The 23,154-nt window shown below is 37.6% G+C and overlaps 1 protein-coding gene across 1 annotated transcript; it reads right to left on the bottom strand.

Moving 5' to 3' along the window:
• Positions 1-1,815: 1,815 nt before the first annotated feature.
• Positions 1,816-22,930, bottom strand: LOC107092908. The gene is made up of 11 exons (XM_015387616.1): positions 21,540-22,930; positions 12,352-12,466; positions 11,540-11,686; positions 9,313-9,399; positions 9,121-9,208; positions 8,904-9,040; positions 8,662-8,808; positions 5,777-5,863; positions 5,472-5,547; positions 5,270-5,346; positions 1,816-2,233 (listed from the first exon to the last, which is right to left on the bottom strand). Exons 1-11 carry the CDS (start codon positions 21,632-21,634, stop codon positions 2,102-2,104), a joined length of 1,188 nt encoding a protein of 395 aa, XP_015243102.1. The 5' UTR covers positions 21,635-22,930; the 3' UTR covers positions 1,816-2,101.
• Between the last annotated feature and the right edge of the window lie 224 nt (positions 22,931-23,154).

Genomic DNA, 23,154 nt, shown 5'->3' with positions numbered 1-23,154 from the left:
GGGGTTATGTCTTTGTTAACTCCCTCTCAGTCCATGGTACAAATATCTTCAGAGTGGACAGGAATGCTGTTGCTCCAGGATCTGTCATTATTTAATAGCCTTTAGTCATTGTTGAGCATAATTTGGTGTTTCAGGTGGACAATAAACCCAAATTCACATCAAAACAACTTTTTGGAAAAAAAAGCAGGCTAGCATCCAGGTTTTTAAATGACCCAGAATGTCAATCTAATACAAATGTACGGATTATGCAAAAAAAAAAAAAAAAAAATAGCTCTGCCTATTTAAGAAAAAAAAAATCAAACTGATGAATTTTCCAATCTGAATTTTATCCAAGTGTTGTTAATTGCTGCATTTGCCCAATTTTACTGGGCCTGTATGTATAAAACTGAGCTTGTTTAAAACTATTTAGTGAAACAAACTGAAACTGCTACGCCAAACTTAAACCAAAGCTTCAGGGTCATCTTTGATATTTAAAACTGAGAAGGTTGTTTTTCCTTTTTTTCAGGGTGATAAACCTTTTTATATTAAAACAAACAACATATGATGCAATAAAAACATTTAAAACACGTCAAAAGACATCTGAAGCTAATAACTAAATAAAACGGTTTGCCTCTTTATTCCTTTTTAACAGGAACAATGGTGATGATAATTTCCTTAAGTAAAACTATATGAAGGTTATTTTGTTTCCAAATTATTTGTGGATTGTAGTTTTAAATTTGAAGTTGTGGAGAGAGTTATATTCTAAGTTTTGTATTTGTAGAGTATTGCCCGCAGTTTTGCTCACGCTGCAGCGCGAGCAAAACTGAGAATTTAAGAGGTTTTTGATGTGCAAATTGTAGAACATAATCTGTATACTTGTACTTGAAATTTGAACAGGGGCAAAAAAAAAAAAAAAAAAAATTGTACTTGTGAATTTACAAATACAAAAATTAGAATGTTACAATCTCTTTACATTTTCAAATTCACACTTACAATGCACAAATAGTCTTGAAACAAAATAACCTTAAAAGATTTATATCCATTAATTAAAATGGGAAGGAAATCTGCCGATTTGTGCAGGAGAGATTTCTGGACCACACTGACTACCAGCTAATAAGCTCTTTTAGACATTTAAATTTCAATAATGTTTGTCAATATTTGGCCATATTTTGACAAATATCATAAAAGTCTGATAAGCATGAAATTAATATGACATTTGCGTTCATGATAAGTGGATCTGGATGCCTGACTGGAGCCCATAATCAACCTTTTATTACATTTACTCAACTGTGTGAGAAATAGGGTTTCTATAGCATCTCTAGTTTCAGAGACGCTGATCTAATAAAATGTAACTGCTACAGATCTGCTACAGCTGAGCTCTGATCCACTGTAGCTCCTCTCAGGCAGCGCCAACGCCTCAGATGCAGAGCAGCCCAGTGTAACTGAGCTGAGACTCGATGATCGACCACTATAATCAACCCTTCCAGTGGCACATGAACTGTTTTGGACTTCCTGTCAAATAGCTCTTTGTTGTAATTTAAACTGTTGCAGCGTGCGTATTTATATTCCTCCAGATTCTGATGTATATGTATTTTACTGTAGATTGTGTCGTGTATTAAGAGTTTGAACCTTTTTTTTTTTCCTTTTTATCACTGTAATTTATATTCAGTAATGTTTGACACAGATGCGAGCTTTTGCTTTTAATCCTGATCCCATTGTTGATATGACTGCAGTAAAACACTGGAACTCTGCCTACTGCTGTAAATGTTTCAGCTATGAGATAAATACAGATACTTGTATAATGTTGTGCTCAGTAAGCAACTCATGTTCATTTAAAAAAATCTTTATTAGTAAAGCTCTACATACAGGTATGTACAACTTCTTCAATCCTAGCTTTTTTTATCAGTGTATCTAACATCTCTGCAGCTACAGTATGTTCTGCTCTAAACCGGGTCATGGCCTGGTTTCCTTTCCGGTTCTAAGAAATGATCAGCCAGAATAATTTTCCAGCCACCATGCCACTATGTTTTGGCACACATCAAAGTAATAAATACTTTATCTACATGTCGGTTTGAATTTATATTTACAGCGGATTAATAAAGATTCTCCTGAGTGCGGCGGGTCAGCCCCAGCCGTTGATGTGATACTGGGCGTCTGATAGGCTGGGATCATGGAACTCCTTCCCGCTTCTCTGCAGCTTGGGCACTAACGGAGGAGGTGGCCGACTCAGAAAAATGTGGCTGTCTCTGTCTGGCTGTGGGTCAGAGAGGGAAAAAAAATTTTCTGTAAAATATTCTTTGGAAAACATCTCCTTCCTGGAAAGTTATATTAAGCAACAATTTATCAGAAAAAAACTGATAAACAGAGAACAAGAGGAGGGATTTCTGTAATCTGCTTTTAACTCTTTTTCTGTTAAAACCGAAAACTAAAATGCAAGAAAAGATTCAGTTCTTATTTTGAAAAAAAAAAAATAACCCAAAACATGATGCATGTTTTCTGAGGGGGTATCATGTCTGCAACCATACAGTATGGTAAAAATAATTTAGATAAATGCTGTAAAGGCTATCTCTCCACAAATCCACCAACTTTTCTTACTGATTATTCAAGCTAATAATATATGAAAAGCTTATTATTAAGGATTGGAAAGAAAATCTTCAAATTTTCTTCTGGTCATTTTATACTGTATGAGAACTCAATAGCAGACCTGCGGGTAAATCCTTATGGGTCACTCCTACTGCAGCATTCGTCAACCACACCCACTTAAAGTTTACAACCATTTACACAATAGCTGTTATTAAAATTTGTGTTAATGAAGACAAAGATGCATGCTGGTGCCGCTTCTGTGGGATACATACAGGCCTTAGAGATATGAAAATGTAAAATCATGAAAACTGAGAGACTAGTATTTTTGTTGGTTATGCTGCTCCCATACACCTTATAATGTACCCCAGTAGACAGCCTATATTAGCATATCAAAGATACTCCAGCCATCCATTAATAAGGCCTCTGTATCACTTTAGATTAACCCCCATTTTATATGTGTTTGGATAGAGTATGTCTGGATAGAGTATGTTAGTGAAAATGCATAAAAACATTGAATTTGATGCAGCTTATGCAACTTTGCAGTTAGAAAAACAACAATGTGATGCTGTAAAGCAGTTTTGAAAAAAAGAACCACTGAGTCAGAAATCTTATTTAGTGTTTCCTCCACTCTGATTGGCTGTTTGCATTAAAATTAATCTGCTTATTTTTACAGATTACTATAATCCTGATAAGTAGTTAAACTGTTCAGTAATGCTTACCAGAATACTACCACAAAAAATGTGAAGTATCCCAATAAAATAAGTAAAAAAGTGAAATCTACTGTATTACTAGATCTTTTATGCTACTTTTCCGAACAAATGATAAATTATTCAAATTCCCTCTAATTTCACTCTCTCAGTTCCATACATGTCAAGTTTTGGATTTGAAAGAAAGGGGAATTTTACAAAATGAAAAAAATATGATGCTGTATGAAATGAATACATGCACCAAATTTGAATATGTTTATTTGGTTTAGCTTCTAAAATTGAATTATATTTACCTATCCTGCATTGAATTAAGTTATGTTCAGCTTACTCATAGGCTGTAAATAACCAAATGACAAATAAATCTGTTTTATCAGCTCAATTTAATTTATTTTAAGAGTGGAAACTGTTTTTGTCAATAAAGATGCATGCATGTCACATTGCCAAAAAGCCTTCAGAAACATAGAGCTGCCTGTGATCATGGATCTTAGCCTCAAGGTAACTTATGGTTTCATGTGTGTGGACTTGGGCAACAACTAACTCCACCATATGACCATATGACCTCCACCATGCTGACTTGCTCTCTGGTAAAAGTGGTCCGACAATTAAAGGAAATAATCTTAGCAAGGACCAATTTTCATGAGCAGTGCAAAGTAACCTAAAATCCTTGAGTTCACTTAAAAGACCATCCTTTTGAGCTCAAAAGGCACCCTTATAATGAACTCAGAAATTTTACTTCACATTGCATCATAAATAAAATATTCATACATATTGTGTTACATAAATTAAATATTACTAAATATTTCTGGAACCAATTACTTTAGGTATCTTTAACGGGGGGCTCGAATAATTTTTTTTAGTGTACTGAAAAAACAAATAGTTAAGAATGGTGACATATTGTAAAATATATTGACCAGATTCTGGAACACATGAGGCATAATCTTATCTCTTTCAAGTGCAAATTTGAGCCCATTTACATGATTTATGTTTATCTTTCATATATTGTCTTAACTAAATCTTAGGCCATTTTCTTTATATTTACAAGCTTTATGAGCTCACATGCTCTGTTGATTTTTAACAGGAAATGTTAATCTGCTAAAAACAAGGGAGCAACTCAATGCATTCAGGCATGTAGATATGTTTAAGGAGTGGAATATTTTCTGGGTGCACTTTGAGTCCCTAAGTAACAACTCATCATCACTGAAACACCACAGCTTACATGAGCATTGATGTTAATGATGCCCATTCCTCTATCACCACAATGCACCTTCTTAGTGCTAACTCAGTGCACCGTGTCCCAAATTTCAAATAATAACTGTTTTCTTAGACAATGAGTTAACTTTACTTCATGTGTATCTCCATTCAGCAGATATGAATCCAACAGATTGCCTTTAGGAAGTGTTGTAGATTTTTGTTTTTGTCAAGCAGCTTTTTAGTGGTTATTCATGTTCCTAAGACCGGTGTTGAGAAGAACCTTCTCTGTTGTGACTTCCAAACTTTAGAAGAAGAATGACTTTCATCTCATCTAAAGACTCATCTTTCTAACTTGATTAACTAGATTTTGGTTCTATTCATATATATAATTATATATGTATTTTTAATTATTTTTATTGCTTGTATTCTCTTAGATGCACTCTTAATGTTGCATATAGTTACTTACTTACTCGTATAATTTTATAAGCTGTGCAGCACTTTAGCCACTTTGGGTATACAAAGGCCTCTATAAATAATTCATGATATATTAATCAATGCTGCAGGTTGGGAGTTTCACATCATAGATGTTCGGCTGAAAAATCTGCAGCTGCCAGATGTTTTTATGTTGTTATGAAACAAAAGTTATTTGAGTACCTTATTAAATCTACAGTATCATATTTAGAAATAAAACAGTATCTAACAATGACTGGTAGGGTTTAGGTTCCTTAAAAAGCCAAAATAACTTGATTATTTATTTTTTGTTTGTGCTCTATGAGAGATTTGCTTCTATAAATACAACACAGCCAAACCTGCTGCAGATGGAAAATCCAGGTCTGGTAATCCTCCTCACAGGTGCAGGAAACTTGCAGTGGCTCCACCAGCTCCCCTGCAGCAAAAACAAATATTACGTACATGAATTCCAGCATTCCTCATGGGTCTTTGGAAAAATGGCAAAAGCAATAAGACTGGCTTCTGATTAAAAAGAAAAACATGATTTCCTGAAGTTTTTACCTCTCAGATCAAACTCTAGCCGTCCAGGAAGAGCTGAGCGCTCCACTGCTTTGATGCTGTGTCGAGCCAGCCTGCCCTGTGACCGACGACATGGAAAACACAAAAGGAAGGGGAATGTATGCTGTTCTTTTCTTTTTTCATTAATTATTACTGTGAATCTGTTATATTAATAGCTAATCAAATAGGTGTGAGATAGAAAATTTCCCCCCATGTGAGCCATGTATCAACGGAACAAGCGCCCTGTAGTGATTCGCAGGTCAGCAGCTGTTATTATGGGTTTTCCACTGAGAGTTATCATACACTACCTCATACTTTACATTTAGCCGCTTGCTGTCCACAGAAAGCAGCAGGACATCATGTGGAAAGAGAACCATCAGTCTTTCCTGGAGACCCTGCAAGAAAAAAAAAATAAAAAACACCATGTCCCCCATTAGTTAAAAACTGCCTAAAACAACAAATTCCACTAAACCTCAAAGACTCCTCATAACTTCAGCACAATAATAGGAACTCCCTCAGGAATATAAAGTATTTAATTATTTGACATTTTGTTTTAATATGAACATGTTTCAAAATATTTTTTTTTATCATAGTCTGTAAAAAAAAAAAAAAAAAAGGTTATTTATGAAAATATGTTGAAGGAAAATCTTACACACTCAAAACAGTAGAAACTGAGCAGAAAGAATGAGAAATTCAAGCTTGATTAGCATTTATTCAACAGTAACTACCTTCTTAGATGTCATCAAGAAGGTATTTAGGCAAGGTCACACAGCCTCCACTTTTTATGTAACGTAAATCCTTTTTATTTTTGCCACAATGGGGAAATTAACTCTCTGCATTTGACCCATCCTCTTGGGGAGCAGTGGGCTGCCATCATGCGGTGCCCTGGGAGCAATGTGGGGTTAAGTGTTTTGCTCAGAAACCCAGAGTGGAGGCTGTGGGGATCAAACCGGGCACTTGTAACCTTCTCAGATAACAAGCACTGCTCAACCACCAGGCCAACACTCCCCAACATGACACTAATGGTATCTGATACTTCTCTAATAGCCCTTAAACAGTTATGGGAGAAGGATTTAAGTTATACCTTTTCAGAGGCTGAATGGGAGGGGCTACTTAGAAACAGGAAGAAAACATCAAGAGAGTTGAGGACTCGATTAGTTCAATTCAAAATATTACATAGAATATACTGGACTCCTCTTAGGCTAAACAGAGTGGGTTTGGCAGATAATCATAAATGCTGTAAATGCCAGGAGGATAACGGCACATTGGTACATATGCTGTAGGAATGCCCAGAAATTCAGGTCCTTTGGACATCAGTTCATAGAGTAGTCAGGGAAATCCTCGACAAGGATATTCCATTTTGTAACAGACTTTACATTCTTGGTGACCCCTTGATTATGAGTTCTTTGCCATCATTTCTGTCACAGTGGGCCCAAACTACAATTATGCTTGGAAGGAAATTGTTAGTAATGGAATGGAAGTTTGCTTCAACTCCATCTATTGCCATACTAGTTCAAAAACTTCAGGCATCTAAATAGGTTGGCGATACCTCTAAATTTTAGGTCCAGATTTGTTTGGCATCAACTCTATTTTATTATTACTAGTTAGTTATTTAGTGTTGTTATTTTAATTTTATTGTTATTATTTTTGCTTTATTTCATTTTGCTACACCATATTGATATGGAGATGTGTAATTTTTGCTGCATATTCTATTAGAGCATTTATGTTTTGTACTCCATTATTTTCTATATTAATTTTGTTCTGTGTGTTAATGTTCCAAAGACTGAATCTGATATTATGTGGATTGCTGTTTATAGATGTTTATTGTTATTATTTGAAAACAATAAAGTTCAAGTCATAAAATAACAGTAAGTACATCTTCCATAAAAGAAGAAATGCATTTTTTTAAATTCAGCAGTCTAGTCCTGTAGCGCTGGGCCTGAGGTAAGGATAAAATACGATATTTACATAAGCTGTGGAGAAAGAAAAAAAAATCTGACATAAGGTATGACGAAAGGTCACTTCCTTAGCATATTTTACCTTAACTAACATAAGATAAATGTTTTACACATGATTAAAAGACTCTTGGTGCCTGATCCATACAAAACCCAAATAAGACATGTTAAATTGCATATGTTGGTCTTTTTTGTTGTTGTTTTTTTTTTTTTTCTGGCAGTGCATTAAGGGCACTTTGTCATCATTAAGAAATCCACCCATTCATCCATTTTCTGTCACACTTATCCCAAGTGGGGTTGCGAGGAATGCTGGTGCCTATCTCCGGCTGACTACGGGCAAGAGTCGGGGTACACCCTGGACAGGTACCCAGTCCATCGCAGGGCAACACAAAGACACAGAGAGACAAACAACCACTCACGCACACACTCACACCTAAGGAAAATTTTAGAGAAACCAATTAACCTAACAGTCATGTTTTTGGACTGTGGGCGGAAGCCAGAGTACCCGGAAAGAACCCATGCATGCTCAGGGAGAACATGCAAACTCCATGCAGAAAGACGTCAGGCCCAGAATCAAACCCAGAATCTTCTTGCTGCAAGGCATCATTAAGACATATTATTTGTAATATGTCATATATTATTTATATATTATTTTTTATTGTTTGTTTTGTATTATTTATTATTATTTATGATTTATCAGAAGGCTTAAGGTTATTCTCCTCAGATGGATCTATTTGTCCCCTATTTGTCTATTTGTTTTGAGATGTTGCATTATTATTTCCACTCTGTAGAAATCTATTAGTGAGGTGCACCAGTCCCTCCTGTGCCTCCCTCTTTACTTTACAGGTCTCAGATTTCCTGCTTTTTTTCCTCAGAACTGTCATCGTATCTAAAAACTAAATAAAGACACATATTCCAACATTTTTATTCAATATAATATATTACCTATTCTATATGTTTTAAAAGCCCACCTCTAAATAATGCACAGATTTTTCCAATAAAATTGCCATGATAAATGTATATATTTATCGGTGTATGATGGAACTGATTAGTTATAGCAATTATAACACAGACAAGCTTGTTGCTTTAGCAGTCCCACATTATGCCACACAAGATGAGCAGGTATTGTGGAAAAAAAGGATAAAAAAAAAAAAATAATAATAGTAAAATAAGTTAAAGGCCTGATGGGGTTTTGATTATGAAGCAATCCTTCTGATGACATTCAGAAACCCAACTACCTGTCTTTGAGTGTTGATGATGTGAACAATAGAGATGTATCCTGGCTGACCCATGTGCTGTATAGGCGAGCCCTCCCAGTTCCATATGGGAGCCTGCAGCAAGTATTTTTTCAGCTCCTCTCTTTTCCAATGTTCATCACAAGGCAACTAGCAAGCAAAGATAAAAAAGGGGAAGGTTTAAATGCACTGTTGGAATCACGCACGCCTTTAAACCACATTTGCAAAAGATGTGAAAAAATTACAAGATAAGAAAGAGCACAGTGGGAGGGACTCATGGGTTGCATCATGGACTTGTATCTCCTGTCCTCTATGTTCTGCATCCACCTCTTTAACTCTGCAGCACTGGCACACATAAACACCTTCGAGTCCATCATTGGACCTGGACAAAAGACAGAACAGAAGAAATTAAACTTAACAATCTGAATTATTGAGCTAAAACTTCACTGGGATTCGTCTCACTGCTGATCTCAAACATGTGTGGTGAATGGGATACGTCCGGCTCCAGGGATACAGCTCGGAGAGACAGCCCAGAAACAGGAAGAATACCCTGCAGGAAAAGAAAAGGCAAACCTTGAGTAACTAGAAGCATACATCTTTGGGTAGACTCAGAGGGAAAGGTCAAAAAGAGTTAACTGATATCAAATCAGATACCTCATATATGAAGTCTTCTCTGGAGTGGTCCAATGACAGGATCAGAAGGTGAAAAGAGAACAACAACAGGAACCGTTCACTGGTTTCCTGTGAATATAGATGTAGAGAAGCAGAGGTATATTCTGCGTTCTTTGCCTCAGCAGGAAATAATACAATAAGATAACAGATTACATTAGTTAGGAAAAGTAGCTGTATCCAAATAATAAGCACATGACAACCAGAGGTGGGTAGTATCTAGTTACATTCACTCAATTACAGTTACTTTAGTAACTTTTTGATAAAAATATACTTCTAGGAGTGCTGGTCCATAATTTTCTACTTTGTTGAAGTAATATCTATAAAATATCCCTACTCTTGCTTGGGTATAAAGTTTTGTAACTTCACTGAATAACAAACACGCTTTTTCCTTTAGACAAACAGTTATGTTATGTTTATGTCGCAATCTATTTTATTTTTGTACACAAGACACAAGATATGTTTTTCTTTTAGAAAGACTCAAATATTTTGTAGGAATTAAAGGAAGAGCACTAGACTGGTTTAAATCTTATCTATCTGATTAATTTCAGTTTGTTCACGTTAATGACAAATCTTCATCATCCTCCAGCGTTAGCTGTGGAGTACCACAGGGATCAGTGCTACGACCAATTCTCTTTACTATATATATGCTCCCAATGGGTAGAATTATTAGACAACATGAGATTATTTTCTACTGTTATGCTGATGATACTCAGCTATATTTGCCTATAAGATATCCAGATGAAGCTAACCCATTACATAGATTACAGGCAAGTCTTGAAGACAGAAAAAGCTGGATTACTCTTAACTTTCTGCTTCTGAATGCAGACAAAACAGAGTCTTTGAAAAAGAAGCTGATTAGTCAGTCACTTCATTTAGATGGGATTAAACTGATTTCAGATAATAAAGTAAAAAATTGTGTTGTTATTTTTGATCAGGACCTGTAATTTAAATCCCATATCAAAGAAGTTTCTAGAATTTCCTTCTTTCATCTGCGGAATATTGCAATAATTAGAAATATCCTGTCCGGGGTGCTGGGTCGCTGACTGAACCAGACCAGGCATTAGAACCGTGCTGTGAGCTCCGGGGCTCGTCTGGGAATCCCAGCATCGGGGGACCGAGCGATCGAACCCGTCCTGGTGACAGTATGCTTCCCTCCACCTGCCCGGTTCTGCTGCACTGTAGTCGACCAAAATCCCGGACGATTTTAAGATTCCCCCCGGAATTTTTTTTAGATATGAAAAGTAGGACACGTCCGGGAAAAACGGGACATCTGGTCACCCTACCATATCAACAATTTGATTCAGTGAGTGAGTGCTTGTTGATATGATGTGTTTTTGCTCAGCAGCTTTGCTCATTGTAAACCAACCAATCAGCGCACAGCTCATCTAAATATTCATGAACATACCATTCGTTTCATTCTGGGGCTTTTAACCAGGCTTGCATTAGGGCTCATAGAACAGCAAATATGCCATTTTCAGCCCAACCAATGTTACCTTGAGAGGACATGTGTTGTGAATTGGTGCTATATGAATAAACTGAATTGAAATGAGTTTCTTGAACCTACAATGACGTTCAGAGGTCATACTAATATACAGTTGTAAATTAAGGTTCTGGTTTTAAAAGTTTTATGTTAAAAAGAAAACTGCTTTTTTCTACTCAGAATTGTTATTTTTTGGGTAGAAAATAACAATTCTGGTTGAATTTGCAGATTAATTAACATTTTGGTTTGTTTTTATTAAATAATTGTAAACATCAGATTTTATGTTTAGTTACTCGGTACGTCAGTAGCCTTTTTACCAATTTGGTTTTTCCTTACTTGAGTAAAAATATAATTAAGTAGTATTAATCTTACTTAAGTATGATTGCTGAATACTCTACCCACCTGGCATGATTTCAAATGTCAGAGAAATAGTTAGAAGTGTAAACCACCTGAAAATATGTGAAACAAGGCTAGATGTATGTATAAATTCTTTTTGGAACAGATGAGAGGGAGGATGATGATAGGTAAGGTAACAAAGAAAAAAAAAACACAAGAAGTGTATCTTCATATCTCACTAACAGCAACAAATATTTTTTCAATGGGATATAATGTTGCTACTCTTTTAACAATGTTTGCCAGGGGGTGCAAATATGTTTTGGGGTGACATAACACATTTTGCAATAATTGAATAAATATATTTGTTGAATTTTTCCTATTTCTATATGTTACCTGTGTGTAGCTGGTATAGAGTGAAACCAGAGAGGAATAGATGACCTCTCCATAAACATGAGCAGGTTGGCCTTCCCAGCCCCTGATTGGCTGCTGAGAGTAAATCCTGTGGTGGAGCTCATCTCTGGTCCTGCCCCACAGCACCACCTACAGACACAAGCAATATCAGATGTACATTTGTCAGGGGATTGAACATAATCTACCCTCAGACAGAGGGTTAATAGATAAACTACACGTTAGAAACGAGTTTCTCTTTTAAAGCTTTCAGTAAAAAACTTCTCTTTTTTCATTTTCTTGCTCATAGTATCTGTTTTTACAGTCCTGTTTGTTGCTTGTTTCTTGTTTGTATATTAAGCCACTGTACTCAGAGCTAGGAGCTGTTAAAACTAAAATGTTTTGTCTACACACAGTGGCAGTTGTTAAAATGGTTATTATGGCTATCTGCCCAGGGTAGCATAACCTGCAGGAGGCCAAGAGCAAAAACCTGAACAATAGGTTTACTGGAACGCCCCAAACAGGTTTATTATTGTGTATTTGACTGCCTACTCATTTTAGCACAGAACAGGCTTTTTCAGGGAGGACTCAAAAGTAGGGATAACATTCAGCTAAAAAAAAAAAAAAAACAGTTACCAGCAGCTTCTCATACAGACACAAAGAAAACTTCAGGAGATGTTTACGATCTTAATGGATTAGCAAATACTATCTTCTTTTGTATACAAACAGCCCATATGGAAGAATTGAACTATTTACCATTTTCTCTATGCTCTCTTATAAAACTGCTATTTTAAAGGGAGTGTTTGTGGTGCTCTGACCTCCTGCTCCTGGAGTCGTACTGAGGCTTTGCTTGGCAGCTGTGGTGGGAGCTGGTGCTCATCTCTGCTGGTCCTCACAGAAAGCTGGACTCTGTTTTCGCTCAGACTCCATACACTGAAAAAAACACACAAATCAAACAGGAATCTGAGTATTTGATCAAATCAGATTAGTATCATGTATCAGCAACAGGAGCCGAGCGAGCAGCTCATAGATTTGCTCTGTGGCCTCACTGTAGCTGGGTGACCGGTTAGCAAACTGCAAATGTTGAAGTGTTTTATGTTTTTGGGGAAATATGCAGCCTTCAGCTGACCAAAGCGTTTGTTGCTAAAAGAAGATAAAATTGGGATAAACAGTATTATAACCTAATGATAATGTCTTGTCTGCAACCCCCTAACCAATCCTAATCAGATTATAAAGGTTTGAGGGGAGACAGACCGGCTGCTTATTTATTCCTTTAACAATTTGTTGCTACAGTCTATCCTCTAATAATAATGACTCGGCAACAGATTAGAGGACATGCAAACTAAATTATACCAATCTAATCCAATTTATTCCATTTTCATTTGAAACAAATAACAAATAAAGCAACAACAGATAGCATTCCTTCAGCTCATTCATCATGTTAGAGTAAAATAATTAAATAAATAAGGTTAAATAACAACTACATTACTATAATATATACTATAATTTCTTAAACATTTTGTTAATTTACAATTATTATTATAAAAATGTATTGTATGGGGATTTACTGTGAAAGAGCATCTGGATAATATTAAGTGAAATGGAAATAACATATGTTTATTATTTTTTTCTTTAGGTAAAGCTAACACATGTAGGTATTTCAAGCTGAAAAACTCATACGGAAAGAAAAAGACAATTATAAGAAATTTATTAATACGATTACTTTTACTACCTCAGCAGGAAACATAGCGCTGCATTTTGTTTGATATGCATGAACAGGGGTATGAGAACAGGGATGTTTCCCCCCAGGCCTTAAACCTGGTGGTGGAGTGGAGATGGATGAAAATGGTCAGTCTGTAGACTGCTGGTTGGTAAGACGGTGTACTTGAGCTGTATGGAGAGATCCAGTGGACTGCGTGAGCTGATACTAGAGGTTCACTCAGGGACCTGGAAGATGGAAGTCCAGCTTTCATAACACAGGTTGCATTAAGCTGTCCATGATGAGCAAGCATGAAGCAACAGTGGAGAGGAAAAACTCCCCATTGGGAAGAAACCTCTGGCAGAACCAGGTTCAACATGGCGGTCTTTTGACGGACTGGTTGAGATGAGACAGGGAATGCAGTAAGAGTCAGTGAGGAATGACACCCTGATGAAGCTTTGGCTAAGATGGTGAAGAAGGGGATGGAGGTGGGTTAAATCAGGGTCATTCGAATAAAGTCAGACACAGCCCAACCACTGCCTGCGCTTTGGGTAGCAGACGGAGTTATGGATTGGAGACCTTTTAAGATGGACTCCGGATGCTAACTGGGCTTTATGGAGGTGTAGTTCAAAGCTGATTAGCTTGTGTCAGAGGTGGGTAAGAGTAAGTAATCAGTTTTTTCAGCTAAACTTCCGCCTAGGCTCTGTTAAGCCTTATACTTTAACACTGAAGCACAGAAACACTTATTACAGATTATCAACTAAATTTAGTTGTGGACTTTGACTATACCATTCTAATTCTTTGATCTTGCCAACTGGCCTCATGTTTGGGGTCCTGCTGGAAGGTGAATCCCTTTTAGTCTCTTGAAGGATTTCTTTTAGGGCTGCTCTACATTAGAGCACCAACTATTATGCATCAACTCTGAAAATCATCCCTATTCCCAGCACAGATAAAGAATCCCCATAGCATCACGATGTCACCTCCATACTTTGCTTTGTTGAAGGAAAGCCCTGGGTAAGTTGCACAATTAGTTTTTGACCACAACTAGGGCCTCATCTACAAAGATTCAAAATGAGAGGCGCTATTCTGCATATAAATACTGTATATTTTTAGTTGATAATAAGTCGGTGTGTGGAAGGCGATCTACAAAGATTGCTGCGCAAATGTCAAGATGTGCAAACCGATTTGGTTTTAGCACATTAAAATGAGCAGATTGTGTGTTCCCTTGTGGCACTGTACCAATGCCACTTTTGTGGCAGCAATGATTGTGGTTATTTTTGTGTCAGTTTCCAGCTGACTTTCAGAAGCACTAAAACTGCAGTAGCAGTTTAGTTTCAGATTTGGATACTTTGATTTGAATGTAGTAAATTTTTGACATTGCATATTCCCCACCCATGAATTTCCAGGATTTGGTCATTAGAGTCAGATTTGCATCTTGATGCACACACACACAAAAAAAAGTTTGCACACCCTGACTGCTGAAATGCAAATGCAAATCCCTTGTACCTTCTCTGAAGTTCTGCCTTTTGTATGCATACATGTTTGAACCTGTTTTAAGAAGTGCAAACATTTTGAAGATTAGACCCATAATGTTTTGTTTGTTTTGCATGTAAGCAAATTAAACATATATATATATATATTTATCTGATTTGACCATTGCTCTTACACTTTTGCTATGACAACAATCTATAAACCACAAACATCAAACAACGTTGACTTCCTTCTCGTCACTCTTCCATACATTATTTTCTTCTTTAAAATATTAGAAAGTATTGGTAATTTCCTGCACTTAACATTTGCAAAACTGTATATTATTTTACTGCATTAAAATATCATTACATAAATAGGCAGTTGTTATGTGACAAGTTGTTGAGTGGTATATTAATAACCATAGATATTTTATATTCAATCATATCAAGGCACTGTAGAAAACAAAACCAATAAATTAACATAGTATTCCTTAGTTCAGCATTTTAAAAGCCTAAGACAGAAAGATTTCCTCCTGTCTGGTGGCTTTGCAGCAGCAGCATTAGGAGGTCTCTGACAATGTATAGAGTTCTAATCTAGGAGCAGTGATCCGGTAGAGCGTAAGGAGGGCCCATGACCCTTTCAGCTCCCTTAACTATCCTCTGCAGAGGCCTTTTTATCTGTTAGTACTGCAGCTGGAGTTCTATGCTGGGGTTGATAGAAGGTGACTCATATTTTTGCTTCCTCAGAAAGTGCTATACCTGCTTGGGCCCATCTAACCCTCACAACAATCTTATTTCAGCAAAAAAGGTCATTAAAAGATTTAGATTCCAAAAAAAGTCAAATGAATGTGTTAAATTCCCCTCAATGCCAGAAAAGATATCCAGGTTGTGTATCCATTGCATTTATCAATGGATAAATCTCACTTTAATCTCATCAGAAACCTTAAATATGTCTTATGGATCTTAAGGGAATCCTCTTTGCATAACTAGCACAGTTGACTTGAGCATATGAAGGCTGTTCACACTCCACTTTATCTTAGCCTATTCCATTGCAAAGTAACCCAGGTACTCTGAGGTTGACATCTGTACATTTTTGCAGGGCCTAGAACTACCACAACATGGGTTCTAGAATCAAGAGTAGATCAAGACTGAAACTCTGAAGCATTACCAATGAGATACAAAGGCAACAAGGAAAAGAAAAAAAACCTATTATGAATACAGAATATCAATGACCAGGGCTACCAGAGCCTTTTTTTGTTTTTGCATTTTATGTTTTTAGGACCTTATATTGCATCTTCAACTTGAATAATCTGGTTTGACTGATATGGGAACTTTGACATCTTTGAAGATAATCTACGATCTGTTTAAGATTTTCAGTTTAAACACTGTGAAAGTCTAAATGTGATAAATTAGTTTCCTTTCATAAAGGAATTCATCCCTAAAAGGGTTATAGAGTTATAGAACTCATCAACGAGTCTTCACAGATTTTTATAGAAAAGGCTAATAAATCTTTAATTAGCCAATGCAGTCATATTTATCCTATCGTTTACCTACCATACACTTCAAACTTATAAGCAGATCTCCATGGTTTTGTGAAACCATGGAGAGCAAGATATTAACCAATTTCTTCATTCTGCTTAAAAATTGATCTTTATCTCAGCGCTAGAGCTAATATCACACTCTTCCAGTCAGTTTGTTTCTTTATTAAATTACCAGATTATGATCCCCTGTTCAATCAAAATAACAATTTATGGCTCCCTGCCTGGATTTAAGTGAGCCACCTGGATCTAAGCAACCAGATACGAACCTCCTATCAGATAATTACTGCATGACCGAACATCTTTTAGCTTGCAACAAGTTATCGAACCTCAGTTGATGCAATGAAGCGCTTCTCGTTTTTTAAGCAACCATGTCAAAAGATGCATCCTGTGATCAGGGAAAAGATGTTCAGTCTGTTTTAGAAGAGTTAATTCATTGGCATTCAGCAAACAGAAACTCTAACTTGCAGATTCATAGTGATGAATCTGTCGTTAATATAGTTGCAGCAGATCTGAGGAGTTTAATTTCTGAAGGTATTTGTTGGCTCAGTTAAACTCCACAGAAAAAGGGAATGTGGCACACCAACATATGTGTTGGTGAGAAAAACAAGCAGAGTTTAAACTGTGGTTTCCTGAGGGGAGGAGGTAAAGTGCCCAAGGGGAACTTTTAAAAAATTTAGTATTTCTCTGTGACCACCACTTCCTTTTACCGCATATGTTTTCATACTGATAAACACTTTCAAAAAGTGAGAGTTTGTGAATTTATAAAACATCTGTCATACAGTATATACTAGATACTTCTTTTGAGCTTTTAGCCAAGTTTGTTGCTTTAATGGCCACATTCAGTATAAACCCTCATGATAATGGTTCTAAGGGTTAAATAAAATACTCTGAAAAACTCAGAGGAGAGTTTTGTGTCGGAGGTTGTGGATGAGTCTCCTCTGTCATACAATTTTTTATTTAGAGGAGGAAAGCGGGGATGAAGATGTTGTGGAAGAGGACACCATTGCGGCAGAAGCTTGGTTTGGTGTAGAAGGCTTAAAGCCGTACATGTTTGAGCCCTTGCCTCTCAACGCTGCCGGTTCTGTTAGCTCTACGCCTGCTGAAGACACAGACATCAATCCCCGTGAACACTGCGATGGAACTCAATGGGAAAGTAAATTATTCTTATTTCTTATTTCAACCGTTGCGTATATTAGCTGCGACATATGAATCAAGATGCTATGCCCGAAAAAATTTGATTGACAGATGATCACTGACATATGATTGGCCGAATTTAGGTTTACAAGTTAATGTATAACTAACTGGTCAGCATAATATAATGAAAAAAAAACAAAAATACACAGATTTTAAGACTAATTTTCTGACTTTTGGGACAATATCGTCCGATAAAGATGAAATTTTTGTACATGTTTAAGTCAGAATGATTTGAAATTTAAATATGACTTCCCTAAAACTTTAAGTCTATCAGTCAACATGTTGCATCATCCTTTGGAGGAAATGCATCACCTTTCTTTGCACTGACAAACCAGCTCTAGATAGACAGTGTGTTGTCAGTTATAGGCAGTTTGGGTTTAAGTGGATATTTACTTCAGACATTTCATCCCAAAAGTCCCATCTGTGTGTATGTTGTAGTCTTGAATGACCAGCTGCTGGCATTAATTAAACAACCCATAAGAAGCTGTAGTTCCTGTTTTTGATTAGCCTCCCGTTAATCCCTGAAGCCTCAGACTGAGCCAGGATTTTGTCCAGCCCTTTTCTTTGTATTAAAACCTCTCTACGCTTTTGTCTTGCAGTAATCACCTAATTATATCAGCTTCACCTCACCAGCTTCGCATGGTTTAAGCTGAGGAAACAGGAATCTTTTAGTTTGTCTGTCTCAGTCTTCTGCTGCATGGTAATTTACTGCTGATATAATCTGTTTTTTGTTGCTTTTTTGAAACTATTTATGCCTCTCTTCAGATCTGCTTTCTGACTTGGAACACCTTAAATTTTCTAAACTATGCATACCTCTTGAAACATTTCACATTTATTTCCTGCTACAAACCTTGTTTTGTTGCATTTGATATGATCAATGGGCACAAAGTGCAGTTAGCTCAGGTACCTCGGAATCCCACAAGCAAATGGCAACCTCGAAGAGTTGACAAGGAAAGCAGCTACAGCCAAATACCTCCAACGAGTGAGGCAGGTCCTAAGAAGCCTGCTCAATGGCAAGAATAAGTCTCGGGCAATAAATAGCTACGCTCTACCAGTAATAAGATACCCTGCAGGAATAATAAGCTGGCCAAAGGATGAGATACAGGCCACAGATGTTCAGTCATGAAAGCTTCTAATCATTCAGGGAGGGCATCCTCCAAAACCAGCCCCCTGAGACTGTACACTAGAATGAAGGATGCCGAGGACTAGTGAGTGTGAGAGCCACTATCCAGGATGAAACATCCCAGATCCATAAGTACATCAGGGAAAAAGCTCCAACAGACGACGTGCTCAGTGAATGTCTCAGACAATGGGGAAAAGAAGATGAGGTGCTAGAGGGATCTGTGGTACATCCCATGTACCATACAAACCTAACCATCCATCCATTTTCTGACACGCTTTATCCCAAGCGGGGTCGCAAGGGGTGCTGGTGCCTATCTCCAGCTGTCTACGGGAGAGAGGTGGGGTACACACTGGACAGGTCGCCTGTCTATCATAGGGCAACAAAGAGACAAACAGGAAAAACAACCATTCACGCACACACTCACACCTAAAGAGAATTTAGAGAAGCCAATCAAACCAACAGTTATGGGGATTTCCTCCTGTGGGAGTACCCGGAGAAAACCCACGCAAGCTTAGTGAGAACATGCAAACTCCATGCTGAAAGGGGCCAGGAATCAAACCCAGAACCTTCTTGCTGCAAGGCAGCAGTGCTACCCACTGCGTCACTGAGTACAACACAACCAGGTGGTGGATATTAGGAAATCCTACCAATGGCTAGATAAAGCCGGACTGAAGGACATCACCGAGGTACTCATCATGGCTGCACAGGAGCAGGCCTCGAGCTCCAGAGCAAAAGAGGCCCAGATCTACCGCGCCAGACAAGTCCCAGTCTGCGAGCCGGACTGGAGTTGTGACCGGTAGCCCGGGCCACAGGCGGCTACGCTCTATCCCTTATATTCGTTCGGCTAGCTATTCTGAATCGTTCAATTCCATTTCGAGAGGGAGATCATCTGTGGTAGTAGCACTAGACATCTTCCAGGCATGTGAGTAAAACTAGCAGCAGTTCAGCAGACAGGATGAATGAGGGGACAGTGATTCTTCTTCATGTAATGAATGCTAGCGTAACACAAATGATAAATTATGAACAGTTTAGTTTGTGCCTTCAACTTGTTGCCCATAGGAAGACTAGGAAGACGTTACTTGGATATAAGAAAACCAAATATCTTCGGAAAAGCCCCAAATGACACAAAACTAATATGGGTGAGTAAAACATGATGTAATAACGTAAAATCAAGGGGCCAATGTAAATAAAACGGTGTTCCCCTTTGAAGAGGTGGTTGCCAAAAATCACAAGAAAAGTGACTCAATGACATAATGGATATCAACAATAGAGGACATCTTCATGATGGAGACAATGACCTGCCACCTAAGAATCAATTCCTCTGCCCAAATATGAATAATAATGCTTTTACACTGTTTTTGTATATTTGCTGCTTTTTGTTGTTCCATGCAAACCTGAGAGATAATGACAAAAAAAAAATGGGAATGTCTTGATAGCTGTACTGAACCAAATTTCGTTTTACACCCTGTGTGCAAAAAATGACAATAAAGTTTGTCTAAGTCTAAAGTCTGCCCATGTAGTATCCCTTAGACTTAAAAAGGTTAGTGACCCCTGTAATAGATCTTCTTCAAAGATTTGCTGCCTGCCCCTACCAGAGACAAATGATTCCACCTCCATCGTGTTTCACTGAGGGGAACATTGTAAGCCGAGTGGAGAGCAGTTTTATTTTTATAACACTTACTGCTCAGCATGTAGGCTACAAAAAGCATAGTTTGATCTCCTCATTGTTTTGAATTGACTTGTTTTAGCTTTCTATTTACAATAACTCACTTCTTCCAAATCTTTCACGAGACCACATTTTTTTGCAGTGCACAACTAAAACCAGGCCTGTTAACAGCCAGTCTCTGCTGCTCCTGCCAGTTATGGCGGACTACCATGTAGGTTTTGCAGTGAGATGGATTGAACAAAACTCTACAGGTATGTGATGAAGAAAACATGCAGTATTGTTTAATAACCTGATCCTGCTTTAAAACTTCCTCCCTGACCCATCCTCTATTGTCCTGCCAGTTTGTTCTCTATTGGTCTCTAAAAAACCTCTGAATATTCAGCAGAAACCCTGAATTGGTAAAGAGATTAAGGCTCTTCTCAGTAAGGGGACGTCTGGGTTGAATGAAGTTTACATTATTTAATAAATCTGAACACTAGTTTTCATTGGACTAAAAATGGAAATCCTATTGAGGTATGTGGCCATGACATGACACAGTGTGAAAAGTTGAGTTTATTACTAATTTACTTTATTTATATTCCTACGAGTTATGCAGGATTTTATTAAATCAAGTGTTTTTCAAAATCAAAAAACATCCCATTGAATCTATGCATTACAAGCATTATCCTCCTCATCTGATGATGTCCAAAGATTGAAAATAAATATGAAACAATCAAAAAGAGTTAAAAAAAGAAAGGGAAATCACAATTTATAAAATGCATAGAAAACTAAAACAGCCCTCTAAAAAATTTTTAAGACTTTTATATTAGTGAAATAAATTAAATGTATCAAAGATTCTGACCCACCTTTCAATGCAAAATAATCTAAGTGATCTTTTCTTTATTGCAAAATGAAACAAAAAAAAAATCAAATCTTGTAATATTAATGTTTTTATGTTTTCAATTGATTTTAGTATTTTTTATACCCTAGATGCCACATCAGAGTCTAAGCGAGGCTTTTGTCGAAACATGGTGAAGCTTTGAAAACATAAAAGAGACATTTTATGTTGCCTTCAGAGTTAAATGCAAACAATCCCAGAGAAAACCACAGAGGTGGCCTTTTTCACTTCACACACTGTCACCACTTCCTCTTCCAGAACTTACATAACATGTTTGAAAATGTTGAAACTAATAAAAATAATATAATCTGCCAGCTAAAGTTAAATTTCAAACACTTGCCTCATATTATCCTTGCAGCTCTCTCTTACTCCTGTTAATATTTCTGACCAACTTAATAAAACAAAAAAATAATAATAATTGTAGCTGGTTTTCTTACCCCAAATTATCTCCAGAGAGTTCCAGCAGTTCGATCTCATCTGGACCAACTTCATCCACTCCTGTATGCCTCTGAGTCACGCTGCAGCATCCCATGACCAGCCAGGTCTTCACCTTCTCACTCCCGTCTCAGCAACTGAGGACCATCTGCCGACGCGACCATCCACAGGGTTTGTGTGTGAGGCACAAATAAAACCAAGAAGATAACAGGAAAATTTTTGGGGGGGTTGTTTGGGTTTAGAAGAGGATATTGTTCAGTAGTGAGGAGGAGGGGGAGGCAGGAGGAGGCTTAGTATAGTTCCCCCTTTCTGGCAGCATGCAGAGCAAATTTCCGTAGAGTCCAAAGAACAAAAGGTGTTACGGCTCTTAAAGAGACGCTGAAGATAAAAGTGGCAAGCTTTTGGCAAGTCACAGCTCAGAAGCTGTTCCTTCCTGTCAAGTGGCAGCAGAGGACTGAACCGCTTCCTCACTCTGCTTATTTTTCTCTCTGTACACATGCTGATGATCTGCCAACACGTCATTGTGGCAAATACAAACTGTTTGTGATGTTGCTTCTTAGACAACCCTGATCAGGTGGAGGAGGGAAAAGCTGCTTCTCCTCCTAATGTTGACAACACAAGTTCATTGATGCCCTTTGAGTTCTTGCTGAAAGCAGGTGGATGATGAAGAAAACTTCCTGTTGGGAAAGATCCAGTCATGTTTATCAGCTTCCAGCCCTGAGTGCGGCTTGCCAGGCTTAGATAATTGCGAGTTGTGACATGGCAAGGTAAAGAGCTGCAGTCAAAACAAGCTGAAACAGCTGTGGAGCGCAGGCTGGTGGGGATCTTCCTGGTTAGAGGACGATAAGAGGGGTTGCACACAGTCCCAGGGGTTGTGAAGGGATGCAAATACTGTTGCAATCTTAACTGCAATTTAGGTCACCTGGCGTGATCTATGAACTAGAAGCTGCTTACAAAAAAAACAAAACAAAGAAAAATGATCTGCATACCTCCAGCCAGAAGTGGAGACATTTGTGCACCATCCAAATTAGTCAGCTTCTGCTTTATGGAAGCATATCTAGTACTCAGTAGAGCAGCTTTGTGCACAAATTAACAGCGTTTGTAATGAATCATGGCCCAGTCCTCCAACAACCAGCACATTTAAGCTACTTATGCCTGCTTTTTCTTAGTTTTAAGACATTTAGCAACATTTACGTCAGCCCACACTAAGTGCCATCCCGGGTCCAGTTTAATTTTAACTTGGGAACCTCCTCCTGTTTAAAGGTCAGATGATGCTCATATTTCAGCTTCCTCTTTGGTAATTCTAACCCCACCTCCAATATTTATTGTCTTAAACTGAATCCAGCTTAACTTTTATAATGTTGCAGGTTTCCTTTACAAGGGGAAAAAAAACAACCCCTCAGCATCACTGAGCCATCGCTATGCTTCAGTGCAACAAACCCTGCTAAGCCTTGGTTTTCATTCACAGAATCCCACCAAATATTTTGTATTATTTAAAAAAAATATATATTTTTTAGTTCTTTGCTCATTGTTAGTGTCCACCCTCCAGTTTTGGCATTAAGTGCCGGTTTGTGCAGGTTTGTCTTGCCATGCTCGGGTTTACCTTCAAACTATATT

This window comes from Cyprinodon variegatus, unplaced genomic scaffold, assembly GCF_000732505.1.
Source record: "Cyprinodon variegatus isolate N-32 unplaced genomic scaffold, C_variegatus-1.0 Scaffold399, whole genome shotgun sequence".
Classification (NCBI taxonomy): domain Eukaryota; kingdom Metazoa; phylum Chordata; class Actinopteri; order Cyprinodontiformes; family Cyprinodontidae; genus Cyprinodon; species Cyprinodon variegatus.
The sequence above is the reverse complement of the archived record's forward strand: the minus strand, read 5'-3'. Positions and strand labels throughout refer to the sequence as shown.

What these genes read in the sequence shown, in the direction of transcription:
- LOC107092908 (XM_015387616.1), bottom strand. Translation starts at nt 21,634, where the DNA reads ATGGGATGCTGCAGCGTGACTCAGAGGCATACAGGAGTGGATGAAGTT. An exon ending in TACGACTCCAGGAGCAGGAG is followed by an intron (nt 11,687 to 12,351) that starts GTCAGAGCACCA and finishes TTGTGTCTGTAG; the next exon opens with GTGGTGCTGTGGGGCAGGAC. An exon ending in GAGAAGACTTCATATATGAG is followed by an intron (nt 9,209 to 9,312) that starts GTATCTGATTTG and finishes CTTTTCCTGCAG; the next exon opens with GGTATTCTTCCTGTTTCTGG.